The sequence below is a fragment of the Rhea americana genome, unplaced genomic scaffold (genome assembly GCF_003343005.1).
Source record: "Rhea americana isolate MKP2758 unplaced genomic scaffold, rheAme1 scaffold_570, whole genome shotgun sequence".
NCBI classification, from domain to species: domain Eukaryota; kingdom Metazoa; phylum Chordata; class Aves; order Rheiformes; family Rheidae; genus Rhea; species Rhea americana.
In genome coordinates, this window is record NW_028186724.1 from 70,736 (window position 1) to 89,748 (window position 19,013).

A 19,013-nucleotide genomic window follows, 5' to 3' on the forward strand; every position below is an offset into this window, starting at 1 on the left:
ATCTAAACTCTCCTCCTCTCCACTCCTGCTGCTGGCTCTTCTCTCACAGGAGGTGAGTGTGAGATCACACCCTGACGGAGGCCAGGGGAACGGAGCTCTCCTAATGGACATGGCACCTCTGGTCTCACCCTATCAGTACTCGTCTGATCCAGAATCTGTCCCCCTGAGCTCCCTTGGTGTCAGTGCCAAAAGAGACACTGCAAAGGGAAAAGCTCCTCATTATCCTGAGGGCATCCGAGGGAGCTCACACTAGCAATCTTTGAGGTTCTCCCATCTCTGATGATAAAAGGGGATGCCAAGCTCCCTGCTTCAACAAAGTCTGTGAGTCAGATTCGAATGAGAAGCGGCATAAAACAATTTTTTTTTCTTTCTTTTCTCAATAAGGTATCAGAGAAAAGTAAGGGAAAAAAATGATTCACACAGATCCTTTATGCCAGATGCCATGTCACTGATGAGTGGGTGCACATGGGATGGTTATTGGTGCTGCCATTGGACCAGTTTCCTCAGTGCATTCTTGAGCTCCTTGTTCTTCATGCTGTAGATGAGCGGATTTATGGTTGGAGGCACTACTGAGTACAGAACAGCCAGCGCAAGATCCAGAGATGGGGAGGATACGGTTGGGGGCTTCACGTAGGCAAAAAATGCGGTGCTGACAAATAGGGAGACCACGGCCAGGTGTGGGAGGCACATGGAAAAGACTTTGTGACGGCCCTGCACAGAGGGGATCTTCAGCACGACTGAGAAGATTTGCATGTAGGACAGCACGATGAAAACAAAACACCCAAAGACGACACAGGCACTAACCACAAGAAGCCCAGCTTCCCTGAGGTAGGAGTSTGAGCAGGAGAGCTTGAGGATCTGGGGAATCTCACAGAAGAACTGGTCCACTGTGTTGCCTTGACAAAGGGGTAGTGAAAAGGTGTTGGCAGTGTGCAGGAGAGCATTGAGAAAACCACTGGCCCAGGCAGCTGCTGCCATTTTGACACAGGCTCTGCTGCCCATGAGGGTTCCGTAGTGCAGGGGTCTGCAGACGGCAACATAGCGGTCATAGGCCATGACTGTGAGAAGAGAAAACTCTCCTCCTAACAAGAAGACAAATAGAAAACCTTGAGCTGCACATCCTGAGTAGGAAATGGCCCTGGTGTTCCACAGGGAATTGGCCATGGATTTGGGGACAGTAGTGGAGATTGTACCAACGTCAAGGACAGAGAGATTGAGGAGGAAGAAGTACATGGGGGTGTGGAGGTGGTGGTTGCAGGCTATGGCTGTGATGATGAGGCTGTTATCCAGGAGGGCAGCCAGGTAGATGCCCAGGAACAGTGAGATGTGCAAGAGCTGCAGCTCTCGTGTGTCTGCAAATGCCAGGAGRAGGAACTCATTGAAGGAGCTGCGGTTGGACATTTGCTCTCAGTAGGCAGGGGGCTGTCCAAAGAAGAAAAGACATTAAGAAGTTAGAAAAGACTTTTAAAGAAAAACAAATATATCAAAAAATGTTTCACTTTTTTTCTTAAAAATCTCATATTGCTTCTCTCTTTATTGGGATGCCCTTTGTGCAGTTGCCTTCCTTGAGCTCTGGTTTGTGCTTGCACAGTTTGTCATGAAGAGCAGAAACCTCTTCCCATGGTCTTAAGAGTCCATCCTACTGTACCTGCAGGGGGTATGTGAGAATTTTGGTGACTCACTCTGACATTAACAATTTCTGTTAAGTGAAATTCATTCATCTTGTGGAAGGATTTTTCAGCATCTTCACTTCCAATTTAAAGAATAAGGGTTGCAGAAATGCATTTTGGGGATCTTTTTCATATTGTTTATTTTCTCTTAGATGCTCCTCTCACCCCTGGGAGTGCTCTTTAGAAGTAGAAATCCTCAGCATTTCTACTCTGAGTCCTGAGAGGAAAACATCCACTGTCACTTGGAGTGGGAACATCTCACCTGCCTGTTAGTCTCATTCCCAGTTCCTCTGAGCTGGAGGATGATGTTACTCTAAAAAGAAACTAGCCCCTGCTGAGAGCAGATGAATCCAGTTTCCAAGTGCAGATCTCCAAACTTCCCTCCCTTTCTGCAGGCACCAGAGGGAAGTCTCCACACTCCCCTTCTAGCCAAGCACCTCTGCAGCTTCTTCATGAGTCTCTCAGATATCACAGAGGTGCTCTGAGACAGCAGAGCCTTTCTAGAGGGCAGCTCACAGCCTGGCAGGACACCACAGGGAAACTCTCCTTAACGGAGAGTCAGCTCATTTCCCAACCCCATGGACTGCATCTCCTGGATCTCCACAGGTCAGAAGGAGGCTGGGACAGCCTCACTGCCATGCAGACCTCTCTGTTGCAGAATTTGCAGCATCAAAATGTAAGCTGCAGCTGGAAACACCCAACCCCAGAAAGCCCCAGAACAAGAACAGGAGCAGCATGGAGGGAGAACAGGGAGCAACAGTGTGATCCTGCTGCTATGGGAGGCAAGGAGAGAGAGAGAGAGGGGCCAGACTTGGGAAAGCCTTACTCAGCTGGGCATGCAGCCTGGCAGATGGTGACACTGCAGGGCAGTTTCTCTCAGCAGTTTTTCTCAGCCCCTTTGTTGACTGGTATGAAATAGGCCTGAGGTAGGAGAGATGCCCTTCTCCCTCTGCAGGAGGTCTGGTTGTACAGAAGGAGGCTCATGGCCTAGACCTCATGGTTGTCAGGACACAGGTTTTGCAGGGTGGGAGAGGAGACACGGGAGAGGAAGGTGCTCAGAGGAAGGTGTCTGCTTTAGAGAGACTGGCCATGACATGCACAAATCCATCTCTCCATGATGTTTCTGTTAGCAACTGCCTCTCATTCCCTGCCCATCTCTACTGCCTGGAGCAGTCTCTGCTGGGAGCTCTTTCTCTGTCCTAACATCTTTTCCCACTCAATTCTGACGGACCCCAACCCACCCTCAGTGTTTTCACCTCTACCCTACAGAAACTTGCCTGATCAGGGCACTTTCCAGGGGCATCTCTGTGCATACAGCTCCTAAGGAGCAGGTCACATAAACCCTGGGGGAGGTCAAAAAGGTGATGTTGATGCGGTCTGGAGGCTAAGATGAGGATTAAGCAGTTTGGAGAGATCTCTCATAGACCTATCAATCTCTCAGTATGAAGGTTTTGCAGTCCGAGTTCCTTGGCAAAACAGAAAACTCTTTCCTTTTTTCTCCCTGGCAGAATTAGGGAGAAAAACAGAAGCACAGAGACCAGAAGGAAAGCTCCTTCCCTTTCAAGTAGACCTTCTCTTGATCTGCCTCTTGAAAAGATCAGACATGTCCTGTGCRTGAGCTAGAGCTGTGAGCAGCCTTGACCCACGCAACACCCTCTCAACAGGAGAACAATCCTGACCTGCTGGGGATCACTCCTCTCACCCAGGGCTTCATCCCACAGCAGCACAGTGAACTCCTCAGGCAGGCTGAGTGCTAACTCTCGCAGGCAGTAAAGTCCTGGACACACAGCACTGTGGGGCTCAGGGACACTGCTCTGAATCACAAACCYGGGCAGACCTGTGTGCACACAAGCCTTTAACCCCCCCGCAGTCACGCCTGGGAGCAGAAAGTCCTGTCCCTGTGACTGTATGTCAGGAATGTTTCATCTGAAGAATCTTATGCAAATTCTTATGCCCTGGTGGACCCATGAGAATGATCCTTAAAAAGCCTATCAATCAGCCATGAGAGCCCCACTTGGTCTGGGTTCAGAAGACCCCTCCAGGAACCTCCGTAGCATTGCCCCACAGCCAGAGACCTACCGTGTCAAGGGCTGGGAAGATTTTTCCCACAAGGAGATCTCTGTTCTCCCACTCCACACTCCCTTTCACTTCTCTGTGCCTCATCTCATTGCATGTCAGCAGCAGCAGGCAGTGCCCGGAGCCTTCCTGCTCCTTGCAGGGGAGCTGCTCCTGGACAGGGCTATCTCTGGGCAGTGCTGTCAGGTTGCCATGAGCTCCCTCCATCCCAAGAGTCTGGCCCTGCTAAGAAGCAGGGGCCTAGCTGTAGGCATGAATTTCTCTGTCCCTTGGGCTCCCTCCTCCTGGGAAATGTTCTCTGAAAGAGACAAAATAATCACCAGTAGTTCCTCTCTAAGCACTGAGGGAAAACTGATTCCAGCATTGCAACTTGTCTCATCAGAGAGAGTAATCTGCAAGAGGTGGAAATGTGCCACCCTGGAAGCCCCTATTCCTGTCTCTCAACTAGGCAGGACACCTTGATGGGGTCAGGAAGACAGTTCATTTACCCATGGTTCAGAGGCAAATTGATGTGAGTCAGATGAAGCATCTTATGCTAGTGTAGAAGCCCCCAGACTGGACTGGCATTCAGCTCTCTCCCATGAACTCCACAAACGCACAGGAGKTGGGATTCTGCTTGCTGAAGCTGAAGTGTGCACAACATARGTGTCTGYRTGCAAACTCCTTGCCTAAGCTGTTGTTGCAATCAGTGGAGATGGAGAGTGGGAGTCAGTTACCTGGTAACACCTGGTGACAGTTACAGAGACAAAGATGGTCCAAGGCATGTGCCAGTATCTGCTTGCTCTGATGGAGCAAGGCATAGACCTGCATCCTCCTAGAACATGAGATGGGGTGAGGTGGGGAATTTCCTTGGCCATCTGAAATGATTCTAGTTCCCACTACTGTTAGAGCATCACTCACTACGATGYTGAGACACATGGAGATGCCCACAGTGCAAACTGCTAATGTAATTCAGTGCAGACCCCTGATTTAATAAGATAAAACAGTCAGACAGGTGCATGTCAGATGCCTGGGGTTTGTAGCACAACCATCTCAGACCTACGGGACAGTTATCCCTTTCAGAGTGGTTTCTGGGCAAACACTCCAGGGTATCTCAGGCTTTTCTACCTGTGCCCAAACAAATGAAACCCACCACTGCCTTTAGGGAAAGTCCATCCCGCCACTGCCTCCAAGCATGCTGCATAAATGGGACACACATCATACCAAGGTCTCCACTCTAGCCTTTGCACTCTCAGACCCTGCTTGCCTTCCTCCCCCTCAACGTCATCTCACCCCTGGAGGATTTGAACGAGGACTGGGCTAATGATGACCTCAGGGTGGCTGGATCAGAGGCTGTCCAGGCCCAGGGACATCTTCAGTGGCACCTTGTCCTGCCTAGAGATGGATTCACTTCTGACACAGGCCCCATGGTGCTACAGAGTCAGCTCAGGCAGCAAACCTCTCTCCTGCCATTTAGACACAGCTCAGCTCTGTTTCTCCATGGCCTTGGGCACTACATTTTTTTTTTTGTTTGTTTGTTTTCAATGGGAATCCTCTTTAATCATTACATTGCTACCTGCTGTCTATGCCAGCATGGCTCTGCTTTGGAGTGGGGCCATTGCACACACAGTGCCCTTGGTTCTTGGAAACAGGTTTTTCCCAAGACTGATCTGTTCTCAGTGCCACACCTGAGGTTCTGCAACCCAAATATGCACAAATGCATGCATGTTGGGGCACAGTTAGGAGCATATGGAGATGCATAAGTTGTCACAGTCCTGAAACATCATTGAAATGACTGAGATGTGGTGAGATCACTCACGGGAGTGGAGGGCTATGCTTGCAAGGTTCAAGCCCTTCAGGAGAGACTATCAAGGAAAATGAGAGGAGCAGATTCCCTTTATATGAAGGGGAAGCTCAGATGTGTGGAGCGTTTGCATGGGATGGACAAGGGTTTGGGTGAGAGCTTGTGGGTGAGCGTCACAGTAAGGATGACGTCATGACGAGTGCTACAGACTACCCAATCAGGGTGAGGAGGTGGATGACATCTCCTATTAGTCAAAGTGAGAAAGTCTGTCCATCAGAGACCCTGGTTCTTCCTGGGGGGACTTTAAGCCTCCTAACATTCAATGGAAGGGCAAAGAGCAGAGCACAATGAGTCCAGGAGGTTTCTGGAGGGCATCAAGGACAATTCTTTCACACATCTGCCAGATGGGCTGCCAATAAGGGTGATGCTTTCTTGTATCTGGAAATTTGAACAGTGAAGAGCGGATCACAAATGGTATAGCAAGTGTCAGCCTTGCCTACTGTGACCATGAAAATGTGTATTCCCAGCTCCTCAGTGAGGCGAGGAAGGCCAGTATCAGGGCACAGACCCTGGACTTCAGAGGAGCAGACATTGGCCAGTACCTGGGACTCATGGGGGGACCCACGGGATGCAGCTCTTCAGCTCCCCAGGGCAATAGGGCATTGTAGTAGTAGCAGAAGGAGGGAGAAGCTGTAATGGAGGAATTTAGAAATATTGTCCAGTGTTGTAGGAATGGTGTTAGGGAAGAAAATATTCCAGTAGGATTGACACTTGCAAGGGACAGCAATGGCATAAAGATGTGCTACTACTGGTTCAGCAAGAATCCAAGAAAAGGAAAAGTGTGGCCTCACTGATAAATGGGACAGGGAATCTTGTAGCAGCAGATGCAGATAGGCCACAAGCAAGGCCTCCTGGGCTGTTGTGCCTTGAGTCAGGACTGCAGAGGAGAAAAACAGCTAACAGTGGATGAGTTTAGCGAGGGATTTACTTGGGAGAACTCAGACTATACAAGTCAGTGAGGTTGGATAGGCTGCATACAGGATGCTGTGAGAGCCGACTGTTGTCACTACAAGGCCACTTATTATATCTTTGAAAGATTGTGGACATGGGGTGAAGTCCAAAGGTCTGGAAAAAGGGAAATGTTACATCGATCTTCAATAAAGGCCTCAGGAACAATGTGTGGAGCTGCAGGCAGTTCAGTCTCACTTTGATAAGGAGTGAGTCATGCAGAGAATTCCCTCAGATCACCTTACTGGGTTCATGAAGAAGAAGGTGCCTGGGAACAGATAGTATGGATTTACACACAGGAAATTGTACCTCGCCAATCTGACTATCTGCTATGAATAAAGAGCTGTATTTGTGGATGGAGTAGAGTAAATGTCTTTTTCCTAGACTTTAGCAAGGTATTTGACACTCTCCCACATTATTCTTGCATGCAGATCAGAACGTTACAGTCTAGAAGAGCAGACAACTAGACGGGTAAAAAGCTACTTGGATAGTCAGGCTCAGAAGGCAGTGGTGAATGGGTAGTACTCTTCCTGGAAGCCATGGAGGAGTACCAGGAGGTGTCTCCAGGAACTTGTCCTCTTAATCGTCTGTTTTAGTGACGCAGAGCAGGCAACATTCACGATGCTCGTAGATGACACCAAACTGCAGGCAGTGGTGGCCCAGTCATATGCTTGAGGGCTGCCATTCAGAGGGACGTAGACAGGCAGGAGGAATGGGCTGTCAGGCACCTCTGGGAATTCAACAAGGACAAATACTGGATCTTGCATCTGTGATAAACCAACACCCAGCAGTGTTTCAGACTGGGACCTGAGTGCCTGGGGAGCAGCTCTGTGGGAAAAGACCTGAAGGTTCTGGTGAACAGAGGCAAATCATGAACTAGTAGCATTCCCTGACAGCATGAAGACCAGTGGCATTGTGGGATGTATGACCAAGAGCACAGCCAGGAGGCCGAGGGGAATGATAATTGCCTTCTAGTTAGGATTCATTAGGTCACATCTAGAACACTGCTTCCACTTTTGGTTTCCCATGCAAAGAAAGAGGTTGATAACTGGGAGCAAATTCAGCCGAGGACCCTCACAATAGTCTGGCAGCTGGAGCACTTGTTCTATGAGGAAGCATTAGAACTGGTTACCCAGAGAGGCTGTGCAGTCTTCTCCCTTGGAGGTTTCYAAGACYAGACTGGATGAAGACCAGAGCAATATGGTCTACCCCCAGAGCTTATGCTGCTGTGAGCAAGGCAATTGGGCTAGGGACCTCCTGAGGTCCCTTCTACCCTGAAGGGGTCTGTGAATCTTCCCACTCTTGACCTTCCCTTGCTGATATCAGGGAAAGTGCCGAGGTACACTGTGACAATGGAAGCAGGCTAGCTTTCCTGTCCTTCTCCAGTCAGAAATATTCAGATGCAGGACTTCTTGGTAGGAATTCCCCAAACATCTCTGACCAATCCTTTGCTTCACTTTTAATTTCCTTGTGTTTTTTCTTTCCCATTTTCTAAGTTTGTCTCTTTTGCAATTCTAATCACTTTCCATACAGTCCACCCCTGCTTACCCTCCACGTATTGGCTATGGCTTTGTTGTTGTTGTTGTTGTTTTGTTTTCTCATGTTTTTACATAAGAGAAACTTCAGTCCCAAAGGATCTTGAGAAACTTGGGTGATTCAGACAACAGATACCTCATGAAGATTTACAAGAGAAGTGTCAAGTCCTGTGCCTAGGCAGGAATAATTCCATCCATGAGGAGAGACTGAGAGACCTGTCTTTAGCCTGGTGAAGTGGAAGCAAAGGGCATTAGAGCAGTAGCCTGTGACTGCTCAAAGGGTTGTTTCAGAGATGAGGGAGATTTTCTTCATAGTGAGAAACAGCATGAGAAGGAGAAAAAGACACAAACAGCAGCTTGTGGGGTTTATTTAGATGTGACCTTAGGGGAAGAAAAAAAGGTCACTCAAAGGGAAGTGCTGTGGTTCTACTGGCCAACCAGAGGGAGTCTGTGTTCAGCTCTTGGTTATGTGTTTCAAAGAAAAGCAAGTGAGGACAGGAAGATATTGGGAGAGGCAGGGAGATCCCAGGGTGAGAGCAAGGTAGGGAAGCAGGTTGCATGTGTACAGGCTGCAGGGAAACAGTTGCAGGCATGGGAAAGCGTAAGACAGGCTGTGGTGGAGATGGCTGAGGGCACTGCCATGGCTGAAAGCCTCCAACAGAACTCAGGTCTCTGGTCTCTTGGCTTTGGCTGGTGTCTCTGCCACTGAGGCCCATCAGAAGACACTGTTTCCATTGAGCACTGTGGCCTTGCTGCCTGCTCGTCCCCTGGGAGTCCAGGAGCTGCCGTATCATGGTCCTGCACTCAGCACTGTGCATCCCCACCCAGAAACTGACTCCAGGAAGAGCCCTGAGCAAGGCATGATGCAAAGGATCAGCCTTCCAAGGGGCTGCTGTCAGTGCGTGGTCACTCTGCTTGATAGCACACAGCAAGGTTGAGAAGGCATCAGAGGCACCTGTACATTGCCTTTGCCTACCTGCAATCAGTGCCTCCAACTTTCTGCTCTAATCAGCCCCTGGGGAGGCTTGATTGGTAACGACCCTCAGTGGGACCTGCAAATGCTCCAAGAAACTTGGGATTTGCTTCTGACTTTTACTTCTTGAGAGGTTTCCTCAGCCTCCTATCAGCACCTGAGGTTCATGGGCTAATGACCTGAAGGGTCATTAAAATGCAAAATCCCCTAAGGAGCCATGCCTCTTTCCATAATTTTYRTCRRCTTCTCAATTCTTSTGTGGCTAATTGGAGAGGTTTCATGAGCATCTGAAAAAGAAAGATGTCTGMTTCTTAAGCTTTCTCCAGTTTTCAGATTAAGGAATACCTACCTTCTCCAATTCATAATGATCCACAATGTCTCCTAATGAAGTCCGGATATGTAGAAAAAGCAGTATTTTTGACGAGAGGCAGGTATGGACAACCTTCCTCCCCACCTCCCCAGACCTGCCATTTCTCTCATCTGCCACTGGGGACTTTCATCACTCTTGTTAAAATCTGACCTTTCTCCTCATAACTCTGCAGCTGAATGTTACAGCTTATGTGCACCAGTTCCCACCTGCTTTCCTTAGAGAATTAGTTTCAAGCAGACAGAGAAGGGTTTTTCTTAAAAGCAAACAAACAAATTGTAATTTGAAACAGATTAATAAAAGCTGAAAGGCACTCYTCAATTGTATGGCAAGCCCAAGCTGTCTCCAGTGAGGTCCACTGCCCACAAGACATAACCTTCCTTGAAATGTTTTCGACAGATGGGTAGGAAAGGATGGATTGAAACACACCACAGGAGCTGGCTAAAGAGACAATGAGATTCCTTAAAGACAAGACAAGCTTCAGACTCCCAGAAGCTCAAAGCAGCAACTGGAGAGTTGAGAGGCATCTAAATGAATAAAGAGTAAAGGGAGAAGGAAAGCTGGGAAACTATGGAAAGTGCATATGCCCAGAGAGTCTAATGCAAAGATGACTTTAGAAATGATCAGCTTAATGAGGACGTATGGAAATATCTGAGAGACTGCTGAGACTACGTCGAAAGCCCAGCAGACAGGGCAATGAGAACACAAGGTCCAGAGCACATCAGTATTTCTTAATTAATGAATTAGTTACCCTTCCTGGAGATTCCCCCCAGTTTCATCATAGGAAAAATTGACATTAAAATTAGCCAATTATTTATGCTGATGAAAGTCTGCTCATATTTCTGAAATGTTGAAAGCAGTTCCTCACCTTTCAGGCAGAGCTCCGGTGTCCAACCACAAGCACCCAGGGGCACTTGGAGAGGCCCCAGTGTCCCTGAGGTACCTGCCTGGCCCTGGCAGCTCTCGCAGGGGACCTGAGGGAGACAGAGCCCCTTGGTGTGGAGGCTCAGAAGGAAGGAAGTTGGGCAGAGGGGACCAGGGCACCTGCAATGGCACCACATATCCATGACCCTGTAACTGCATCCCACCCCAATTCTAAAAGTCACTTGGCCTCTCAAACTAGCAAACAAACAAACAAAAAAAGATGTCCCTCAAAAATGTATATAAATCAAAAAAGAACTAAACAAAAAAGGACAATAAGAACACAAAGAGGATTGAAATGCTGAAAAGTGTAACCAAAGACTTTTTTTTCCTGTAGAAAATGTATCTAATTTCTTTCCTCTATTATTTTTAATGGCAGTTTCTAAGGATTTCTCTTATAATAGGGCCTAGACTATTAAAAATATACATCTTTGTGTCTCTTCCAAAACCATTGCCGCTCAAATCTCTCCCTGCCCAGGAGCTTCCTTGATGCTCCTTACTCCCTGCACACAGGAAGTCACACCACCATGAACTGTCAGGCTCTCATACCTGATAGAGAGAAGCAACCTCAGTAAAATGCTCTATTTATCAATGGCCTAATTTGCCCCAGTCTCAATGTTCCTGAGTTACACTGATGTCCTAAATATCTGGCCACTCTCCCTTGTCTTTCCTTGCATGGTTGTGAAGTGCAGTTCCATTTGAAGTGACAACAGCGATGGGAACTATCTGACTTGATGCCAGACTTCTTCAGTGCAGATGTCTCTGACTAACCCAGCTGTCTGGACTTCCTATTCTACTCAGTGGAAAGAGAAAAGTTGTCCCACTGAGAGGTTTTGAGAGGTTTCTCCTGACCAACTAATGCTCCAGAAAGGTTCCCATAGCTCCTGGGGCACATTTCTCAGCACCACACAGGAACATGGCTACACAGGGCATCTCAGGCAGTGATGGCCTCTCTATGTGTCTCTAAGAGCCTTTATGAAAAGTGCTCATCACTGATCGGGATGTACTAAAAAAAATAGCTCTTTGCAAGAACAGAAAACAATCTTTGCTTTCAGAATTTCAAATATTATTTACGAATTCCAATTAGTATTTTCTTTGTTTTTGATTGGTAGCACTGTATGTGTGCATTACAGTAATTACTCTAGCTAAGTTCACATGTTATTCTTCATGATACAGCTCCTGGCAACACTCTGAAGAAAAGTTCTGAGAAAATACTGTGTTCAGATTGACATGTCTCCTCTCCCTTCTTCTGCCTCTCTGKCCTCTCTTCCTCTGTCTAGTCTGTCATTACAGACACCTCATGGCCCCTCTGGGGAACTCTCCTGTTGGATTCTGCTAAGCAGATCCTGAATAAACTGAAACATCTACCAGAATGTCACCTCGACTGGCGTGTCCTCTTATCCTTACTACAAGCTCTTGACTGGCTCATCACTTGCTATCACAGGAGAAGTCGTGTTCATTCCAGCCACCTCTTTACAATCTCTTCGCCACCCCAGCCTACCTACCTCCAGAGCCCATTTTCATCCTGACACCTGCACTGTCCCACTACCTGCGTGCAGTTGCATGGTGACAGGAGAGAGGGAGGTATCAGTAAAGGGGACATGACGGGCATGTTGAATGTGGGGCCAAGAAGAGAAAATGCCTCAGAAGAAGGGTGGAAAAAGGTAGAAGTGACACCTCCGCTGTGCTGATGGTGAGGTCACCTCTGGGGCAATAACCTCATGGGCTGGGTTCTGGTAGGAACCATTCTGAGGGCAAGAAGAGAATCACAGAATCCCAACACCACTCACTCCACCAGATATCATGTACAGATGGGGCAGGGAGAGGCAGGCAAAGGGGACCTGGCTGCAGGGCTGACTAGGAGGTCACCTCCCCTGCAGCTGCCTGATTGGCTCTCAGCAGAGGGGCTGGCCAGCAGGCTTTGTGATGTCACCCAGCACCTCACAGAGGCCACCCAGCAGCAGTGACCACCTTGGGGAGAGGAGGGGATGATGCAGGAGACAGGGACCCATCTGGGTGCTGACTGCAAAGGCACCTCTGCTGCAGCCACCACAGCACCCTGTGGCTGTCAGGCACATAGGCACAGCTCTTGACCACCCTGCTCAGGACTAGTCCTCTGGAGAGCACCTGCCACCAAGCAGGTGGCACCAAGCTCCTCGCCTAAGTCTCCTCCAAGTCCACTATGCTGCTTCTATGGCCCAGAGACACCATGGACATTATCTGGAGTCTTCCTCTGGCAGCTCAGGATGTATTATTAGAAATAAAAGGGTTTTTATAGTGTGATACCAAGAAGGAGTCATTCTGCAGGCTCCAATGTACAGTGGGATGAAGGATGGGTGAGCTGAACTGTGCAAGGTCTGCTGGGACAGTCCTGGACCTCTCTGGAAGAACCTGACCCCCCACTTGCTTTTATCCATCCTGCACTGCCAAGAGGGTACCTTTGTCCAAGTTAGCCTCATATCCACACTTGGGATTTCATCTCACAGGGAGTTCCCTTGCAAAGAAGAGCCCACAAGTGACTCAGGCCTCAACCAGCTCAGTCACATATTGCAAAACGTGCTCAGCTGAGTTGGATACCTGAACTGTCAGGTGCCTGAAGCCAATTCAGGTCCTGCTTCCAARGTCTTACATGGCTGGGTACAGGGGGAGTCTGAGAACACCAACAAAGTAACCCACAGAAGGATCTTGGGCTATGGCAGTTCAAAGCTTTTTAGTCCTCATTTGTGGTGCAATGAGCTCTCTCCAAACCAGGGCCAGGGAAGACACCTGCTTCTATCTCTTCTCTTAGCAAGTAACTTCCCCAGGACTCCACTCATTGGCATCTTGACTTCTCTGTACTGCAGGGAGAACACCCTATCAGGGACTCAACAAGAATGAGTCGAGGGAAAAAAATGAAAAAAAAGTGCTACAATACAAAAGCAGTAGGATTCTCCTCTCCAAAACAGAGGAGAAACTCGACTCCTCAAGGGTCAAATGCTTCAAGCACAGAGTGTCCGCAATGCCTACCCAAAAGTTGGGCTGGCTCCTTAGAGCATGGCTGCACTCACCACCACAGCTTTGGCTCCATCTACTCACAGCAGTGCTTCTAGAGCTAAGTGGGGCTCTGCACATCCACCAAGGGGTCAGGGAAAAACCAGCACCTTGCCCCTGTCAGCAGTGGCAGCACTTAATGACACCACGCCTAGCATGCTTAGGCCTGCATGTCGACTGCTCTCTCCTGTCCCTGCTGCAGCACAGATGGGTCACACCACAGAAGGACAGTCAAGGAACTTGCAAAGACTGCAACTGGGAGAGAGAGAGACCAGGGGTGCACAGGCCTGGCAGGGCATTCTTCCCTGGGCTTGCCTACTCAAAAGGAGACTGAGGCTAAGCAGATTTGGCAGAGGAAGACATCAGCCCCTTTCAGTTCATCTCCCCAAAACATACCTGCCCCTGTACAAAGACCACTTATCTACAAAACGTTCATTCCTTCAAAGAGCTTCCAGCATGTTAACACTCAGCTGGCAATGAATAACTCCCACTGCCTCCCTATCTCTCAGCAAACACTGCTGCAGAGGAAAGACTGTATGCAGAAAAGCAAACAGGAGAAAGCAGGGAAAAAGCCATCTCGGTTCTCCTTTCAGAATAAGAAGAAACACTCCTTGGCCTTTAGGCAGCATCCTGCCTGCATATCCTGGCAAGAGCTGAGGAAATTCAAAGCCTAAGTCAGCCTCGGCCATGAGAGCCAAGTCACCTCCTCACTACACAGTGCTCCTCATCTCCCCAGCCTGGCAGCACTCCCCACGCACAGCACTGCTCTCTCCAGACACCTTCTCCAATGATGAGCACCAACACAATGGGGCATCATCTCTCCCAACCACAAGTTACCYCACCACTGTGACACTCCAAACCCACACCTTTCACCTCACAGAGGATTGCCAGCTACCATGCAGCTTTACGTCAGGGACACACAGGGCACACGACCAGCCATGGCAGCAGCTAGGGGACCCTCAAGGGCCCCAAAACACACCACGGCCAAYTCTCCAGCCCTTCCATTGGATTCTAGTCCTCCAGGGGCTTGCAACAGGCACTTCCACTGAGCAGCCATGCACAGCCTTGGGCTTATTCACTTCCCACACCCAGGAATCAAAGGACAGAGATATCATCCAGGTCTTGGAGAAAAAACTGAGCAGACCCCTGGTATTTGATGGGGCAGAATTTTCTGCAGCAAAGAGGCACTAGAAATCAGAGATTCCCAAGGTGGCTRCTCACACCCTCTCTTATTTTGTTTAGTAGGATAAAAATTCTGGCTGGACTCCCTCACCAAGTGCTGAAGGGGTGCAAGCTTGTACGTAGGAAGCAGTACAGAGTCAAATTCCATGACTACATTTACAGCCAGCTGCCTGCTGCAGGTCTATATGCTGCTGGGACAGGTGAAACTTCTGAGTCAATTTTCAGTCATGGTTCAGATGCTGGCCTTGCAGTTGCTCTGTCTGTAGTGACCTCACCAGGAATTTYCAAGCCATATGCCTGATGCTGCCCTATCAGGGACTCACAAAGAGATGTCCTCACAGTCACCACAACAGCCACATACCTGTCACAGGAATTGAGGAAAACCCTGCAAGTAATTTTGGGGAACATCTCCTAACAGAAGGATTACATGGAAGCAGCGATCGTGGAGCTGAAGACAGCGGGGCCCCATGTCCCAGGTAGAGGGCGAAGCCTTCCCACAACTCAAAGGTCTGGTCCCTTCCTCAATGCTGATCAGACCCAGCAAATCCCCCGCATACCAAGGACAACAAGTACTCTCTCACTTTGTCCACTGACAATTTGAGAAACACAGGGAAAGACTCAAGCCATGGCATGTCCGCTGGGGAAACCAGCAGAGCCGGGATTCAGCAGCTCTTCACCCCGACCTGTGACCAGGGCTAATGCTGGTGGCCAGTGGAGGCCTAGGTGCCCATCAKCTTCCAAGGCCCTGGAAAAGCCAAGCATCTCCCAGGGACAGAGCTGCTCTGGAAATACCCTCCAGGCYGCTGCAAGGGTTGCAGGTCTCAGGGCCAAGCAAGWGGCMTGGAGCAACAGCAACAGCTGGGCCATGGCGGGACACATGGGGACAACCACTCTCAGAACACATTGTAAATGGAGTTTTCAGGACAACAGTGAGCATAGGGAAGGAACCTGGTGAGGACACCTGCAGCCTGGTCAGACACTGCCAAGGAGCTCSCAAACATAGTCCTGAGCAGCACCTGGGGGCTGTGGTGGTTACAGCAGCTCCAAGAAAGGCTTGAAAATGGGTCTCTGACCCCTAGCAGGGGTAAATTTTCCTGCCCCAAACCACAGCAGCAACCCTGGCTGAGCTGGTCAGGGGCAGGCTCGCACATCTTTCTCATATGGCAGCTCCCCTCTGGCCCAGGTCACCATGTCCCATGTTCATGGCTCCGCCAGTTCTGCTGGAGCTCCTGGAGGAAAGCAGCCTCAGGGCAGCAATGCTGCCTCTGTCTCTGCCCCAGCACGAGGGCATCCACCATCGTATGAACACATCTGCAGCCCTACCTACTCCGCTCACAGTCACTCTCTCCCCCTCAAGGGTGCTCTCCCCAGCACTGGGCTAGGCTGATCCCCAGCATGTTGCTCCACAGGACTGAGGAGCCCTGGGGACATGAGACTGCAAGGGGAGAGCAGGTTGGGGTCTGCCAGTGCTGAGCAGCAGAGGAGTGGGGCCAGCAGGGAGCTGGGGGAGAAGGCCCGGTTGTCCCAAAATGTGGGTTCTGTTACCTGATGTGCAAGCAACCAATAGACACACAGGGTCGAGAAATTCGTTTATTTCATTTCTGTGCAGAGATGGGGGCTAGGTGGTAAATCCACAAAGCTAGCACACCTTCTCCCCCTCTCATTCTTGATTTATACACACTTTCCGGGGAGTACTTTATACAAATCTTTCTATTGGTTACAGTTTCATTACCTCAGGTAATCGCTCTGTGCTTGCGCTTTCACATTCTTGTTAATTAGCATAGGAAGCGAAGAAGAGGCGGTAACATCATTATCATGTCATTTCMATCTCATTATTCATTTAGGGGTGTGAAAGTTAGTATGTTAATAAGCCTTAATGAACCTAAGGTCACTTSTGGGTTATTCTGCTGTTTTTGTCTTACCTACCCCTCRCAATCTTCAAAGCGCTGTGGTTTCATCAAGGTTMTTTAGCCGGAGCTGGTTATCCTTTGCAGTACTGTTTTTCTCTCCCCCTTGTCCTTGAGTCTTGTTAACTATTTGCAAGGTTTTTTCTCACAGTATTTCTCTAACAATCCCCCCCTTTGAGCCTTGTTAATATCACTTATCTAGCAAGTCTCATTTAAACAACTTCAATTATTCTTATGTGGATGTTAAGGTAATTCTAAGTACTTCCCATGGCATGGGTAATCCGGGAGATTTGGGGAATAGAGAAGCAAGCGGTAATCTGAGTCACTTTTTCTGAAGGCCTGTATAAGCCACAAAATCAGGTTAGTTGTACCAATGAGCATGCATAAGAAAACTAACAATGTCCTCATTTTCCATCTTAACTCTATAGCAAACAAGTTAAATTAAACAAATCAAAAATCAAAATCAATATTCTTATAAATCAGCTCTATCTATTATTAACAATACTATCAGAATGCAAAATAACACCTAATAACACTAAGAGCACTCCATTTCCATATAAAAAAGAGTTCAATTTTCCAAGTGCARTTCATCACTTTTGTAACTTCTGTGTTCTTATCTTGGGAGCTATCTTGTGGGTGTGGCAGTCCACGAGTCATTCAAAGGTGCCTTCTTTATTCGGGAATAGTGGGTCCAGGAACTTATTGCCTCCACCTTTACTGCAGTAKGAGTTGTCAGAAGCACCAGGTAAGGTCCTTTCCACTTTTCTCTTAGTGGTTCTTCTTTCCATGTCCGAATATAAACTAGATGCCCAGGCTTGAAGTCGTGCACAGGGGAATCCAATGGAAGGGGGGTACGTTGATTAAGGTACCTATGTAAAGATGTTAGTACCCGAGACAAAGACAATAAATACTCTCTCAACATTTCTTCCCCTCTTACATGCATTTGATCACTTCGTCCCCCTATTTCATTAATTRCGTAAGGTTTCCCGTAAAGTATTTCAAAAGGGCTTACTCCCTCTTTTATTCTTGGGRTTATTCTTATTCTCATCAAGGCCATTGGTAATAYATCTACCCATTTAAGATGGGTTTCCTGACACAGTTTTKAAAYAYGTCTTTTAAGTGTTTGGTTCMTTCTTTCTACCTTACCGCTAGRCTGGGGTCTCCATGGAGTGTGTAATTCCCATTTCATCTGYAAAAATTTGGATGTTCCTTGAACCACCTCTGAAATAAAABGAGGTCCRTTATCTGAGGATATACCTTCAGGAATCCCAAATCGAGGAATTATCTCTTTTAGTAAAATTTTAATTACTTCTTTTGCACGATTGGTGGAGCATGGGAAGGCTTCTGGTCAACCAGAAAATGTATCTAGCAAAACAAGTAAATATTTAAACCAACCACATTTAGGCAATTCAGAGAAATCTATCTGCCAGTGTTCCCCTGGGGTAAATCCTCTTCTTAGTTCTCCCATAGGTGGTATCTTCTGAATTTTGAGGTTATTTGCACAACAGGTGGGGCATATTTCTACAATAAGGTCAGCATTTGATAGCATCTTTGATCCCACAGCATATCTTTTTAYGCTGCTTATCATAGCATCTGCTCCCATGTGAGTTTCCTCATGCAGTCTCTTGAGGAGCACTTCCATCATTTTGGCTGTAGTTAAAACTTGTCCATTTGGGGTGACCCACCACCCTTCAGCATTTTTTGTACATTTTAGCCTTTCTGCYAATTGATTTTCTTTGTCTGAATATTCAGGAGGTCTCATTTGTATTTTTCTACTGGATAGTAAAGCCTCAATCACCTGTCCTACTAGTGCTGCCTTTTTGGCTGCCATATCTGCTCTCCTGTTTCCTTGTGCCACTTCACTATTTCCCTTCTGGTGGGTTTTGTAAGGCATTATAGCTACTTCTTTGGGTTCCATTATTGCTTGTAACAATCTTAATATCTCTTGCCCATACTTTATATTACTTCCTTGAGAATTTAAGAGCCCTCGTTCATTCCAAATCACTCCATGAGCGTGAACTACCCCAAAAGCATACTTTGAGTCAGTATATGTATTTACTCTTTGGCCCTTTCCGATTTCAAGGGCGCATATAAGGGCAATGATTTCAGCCTTTTGTGCTGAGGTGTTTTGTGGCAATGGTTTAGCTTCTACTTCTTTCCATTGAGTCACTACTACATATCTAGCCTTTCTCTCTCCATTCTGTACAAAGCTGCTACCATCAGTATATAGCTCCACATCTGCGTTCTGCAAAGGTTCATCCTTTAAACCAGGGCGGCTGGAATATGCTTGCTCTATAGTGGCCAAACAGTCATGCTGTAACTCTTTTTGCTCTTCACCAGGTAGCAGAGTAGCAGGGTTTAAGGTCAAAGCCACCTTTAAGGTAATATCTCCTTGTTCCAATAACACAGCAAGATGTTTTACCAGTCTACTCGGGGAAATCCAATGATGCCCCTTTTGATTTAAAATTGCTGATACTGCATGTGGTAAAAAAACTGTTAAGGGCTGTCCCAGAGTCAATTTGCGGGCCTCTTGTATTAATAAGACGGTGGCTGCTATAGCC

At 48.0% G+C, this 19,013-nt stretch overlaps 1 protein-coding gene across 1 annotated transcript; it reads right to left on the minus strand.

The window, feature by feature from the left end:
- Positions 1-474: 474 nt before the first annotated feature.
- LOC146587699 (olfactory receptor 14J1-like) lies at positions 475-2,340 on the minus strand. Its single transcript, XM_085319152.1, has 2 exons — positions 2,316-2,340; positions 475-1,461 (listed from the first exon to the last, which is right to left on the minus strand). Exon 2 carries the CDS (start codon positions 1,399-1,401, stop codon positions 475-477), a length of 927 nt encoding a protein of 308 aa, XP_085175278.1. The 5' UTR covers positions 1,402-1,461; positions 2,316-2,340.
- Positions 2,341-19,013: the final 16,673 nt, after the last annotated feature.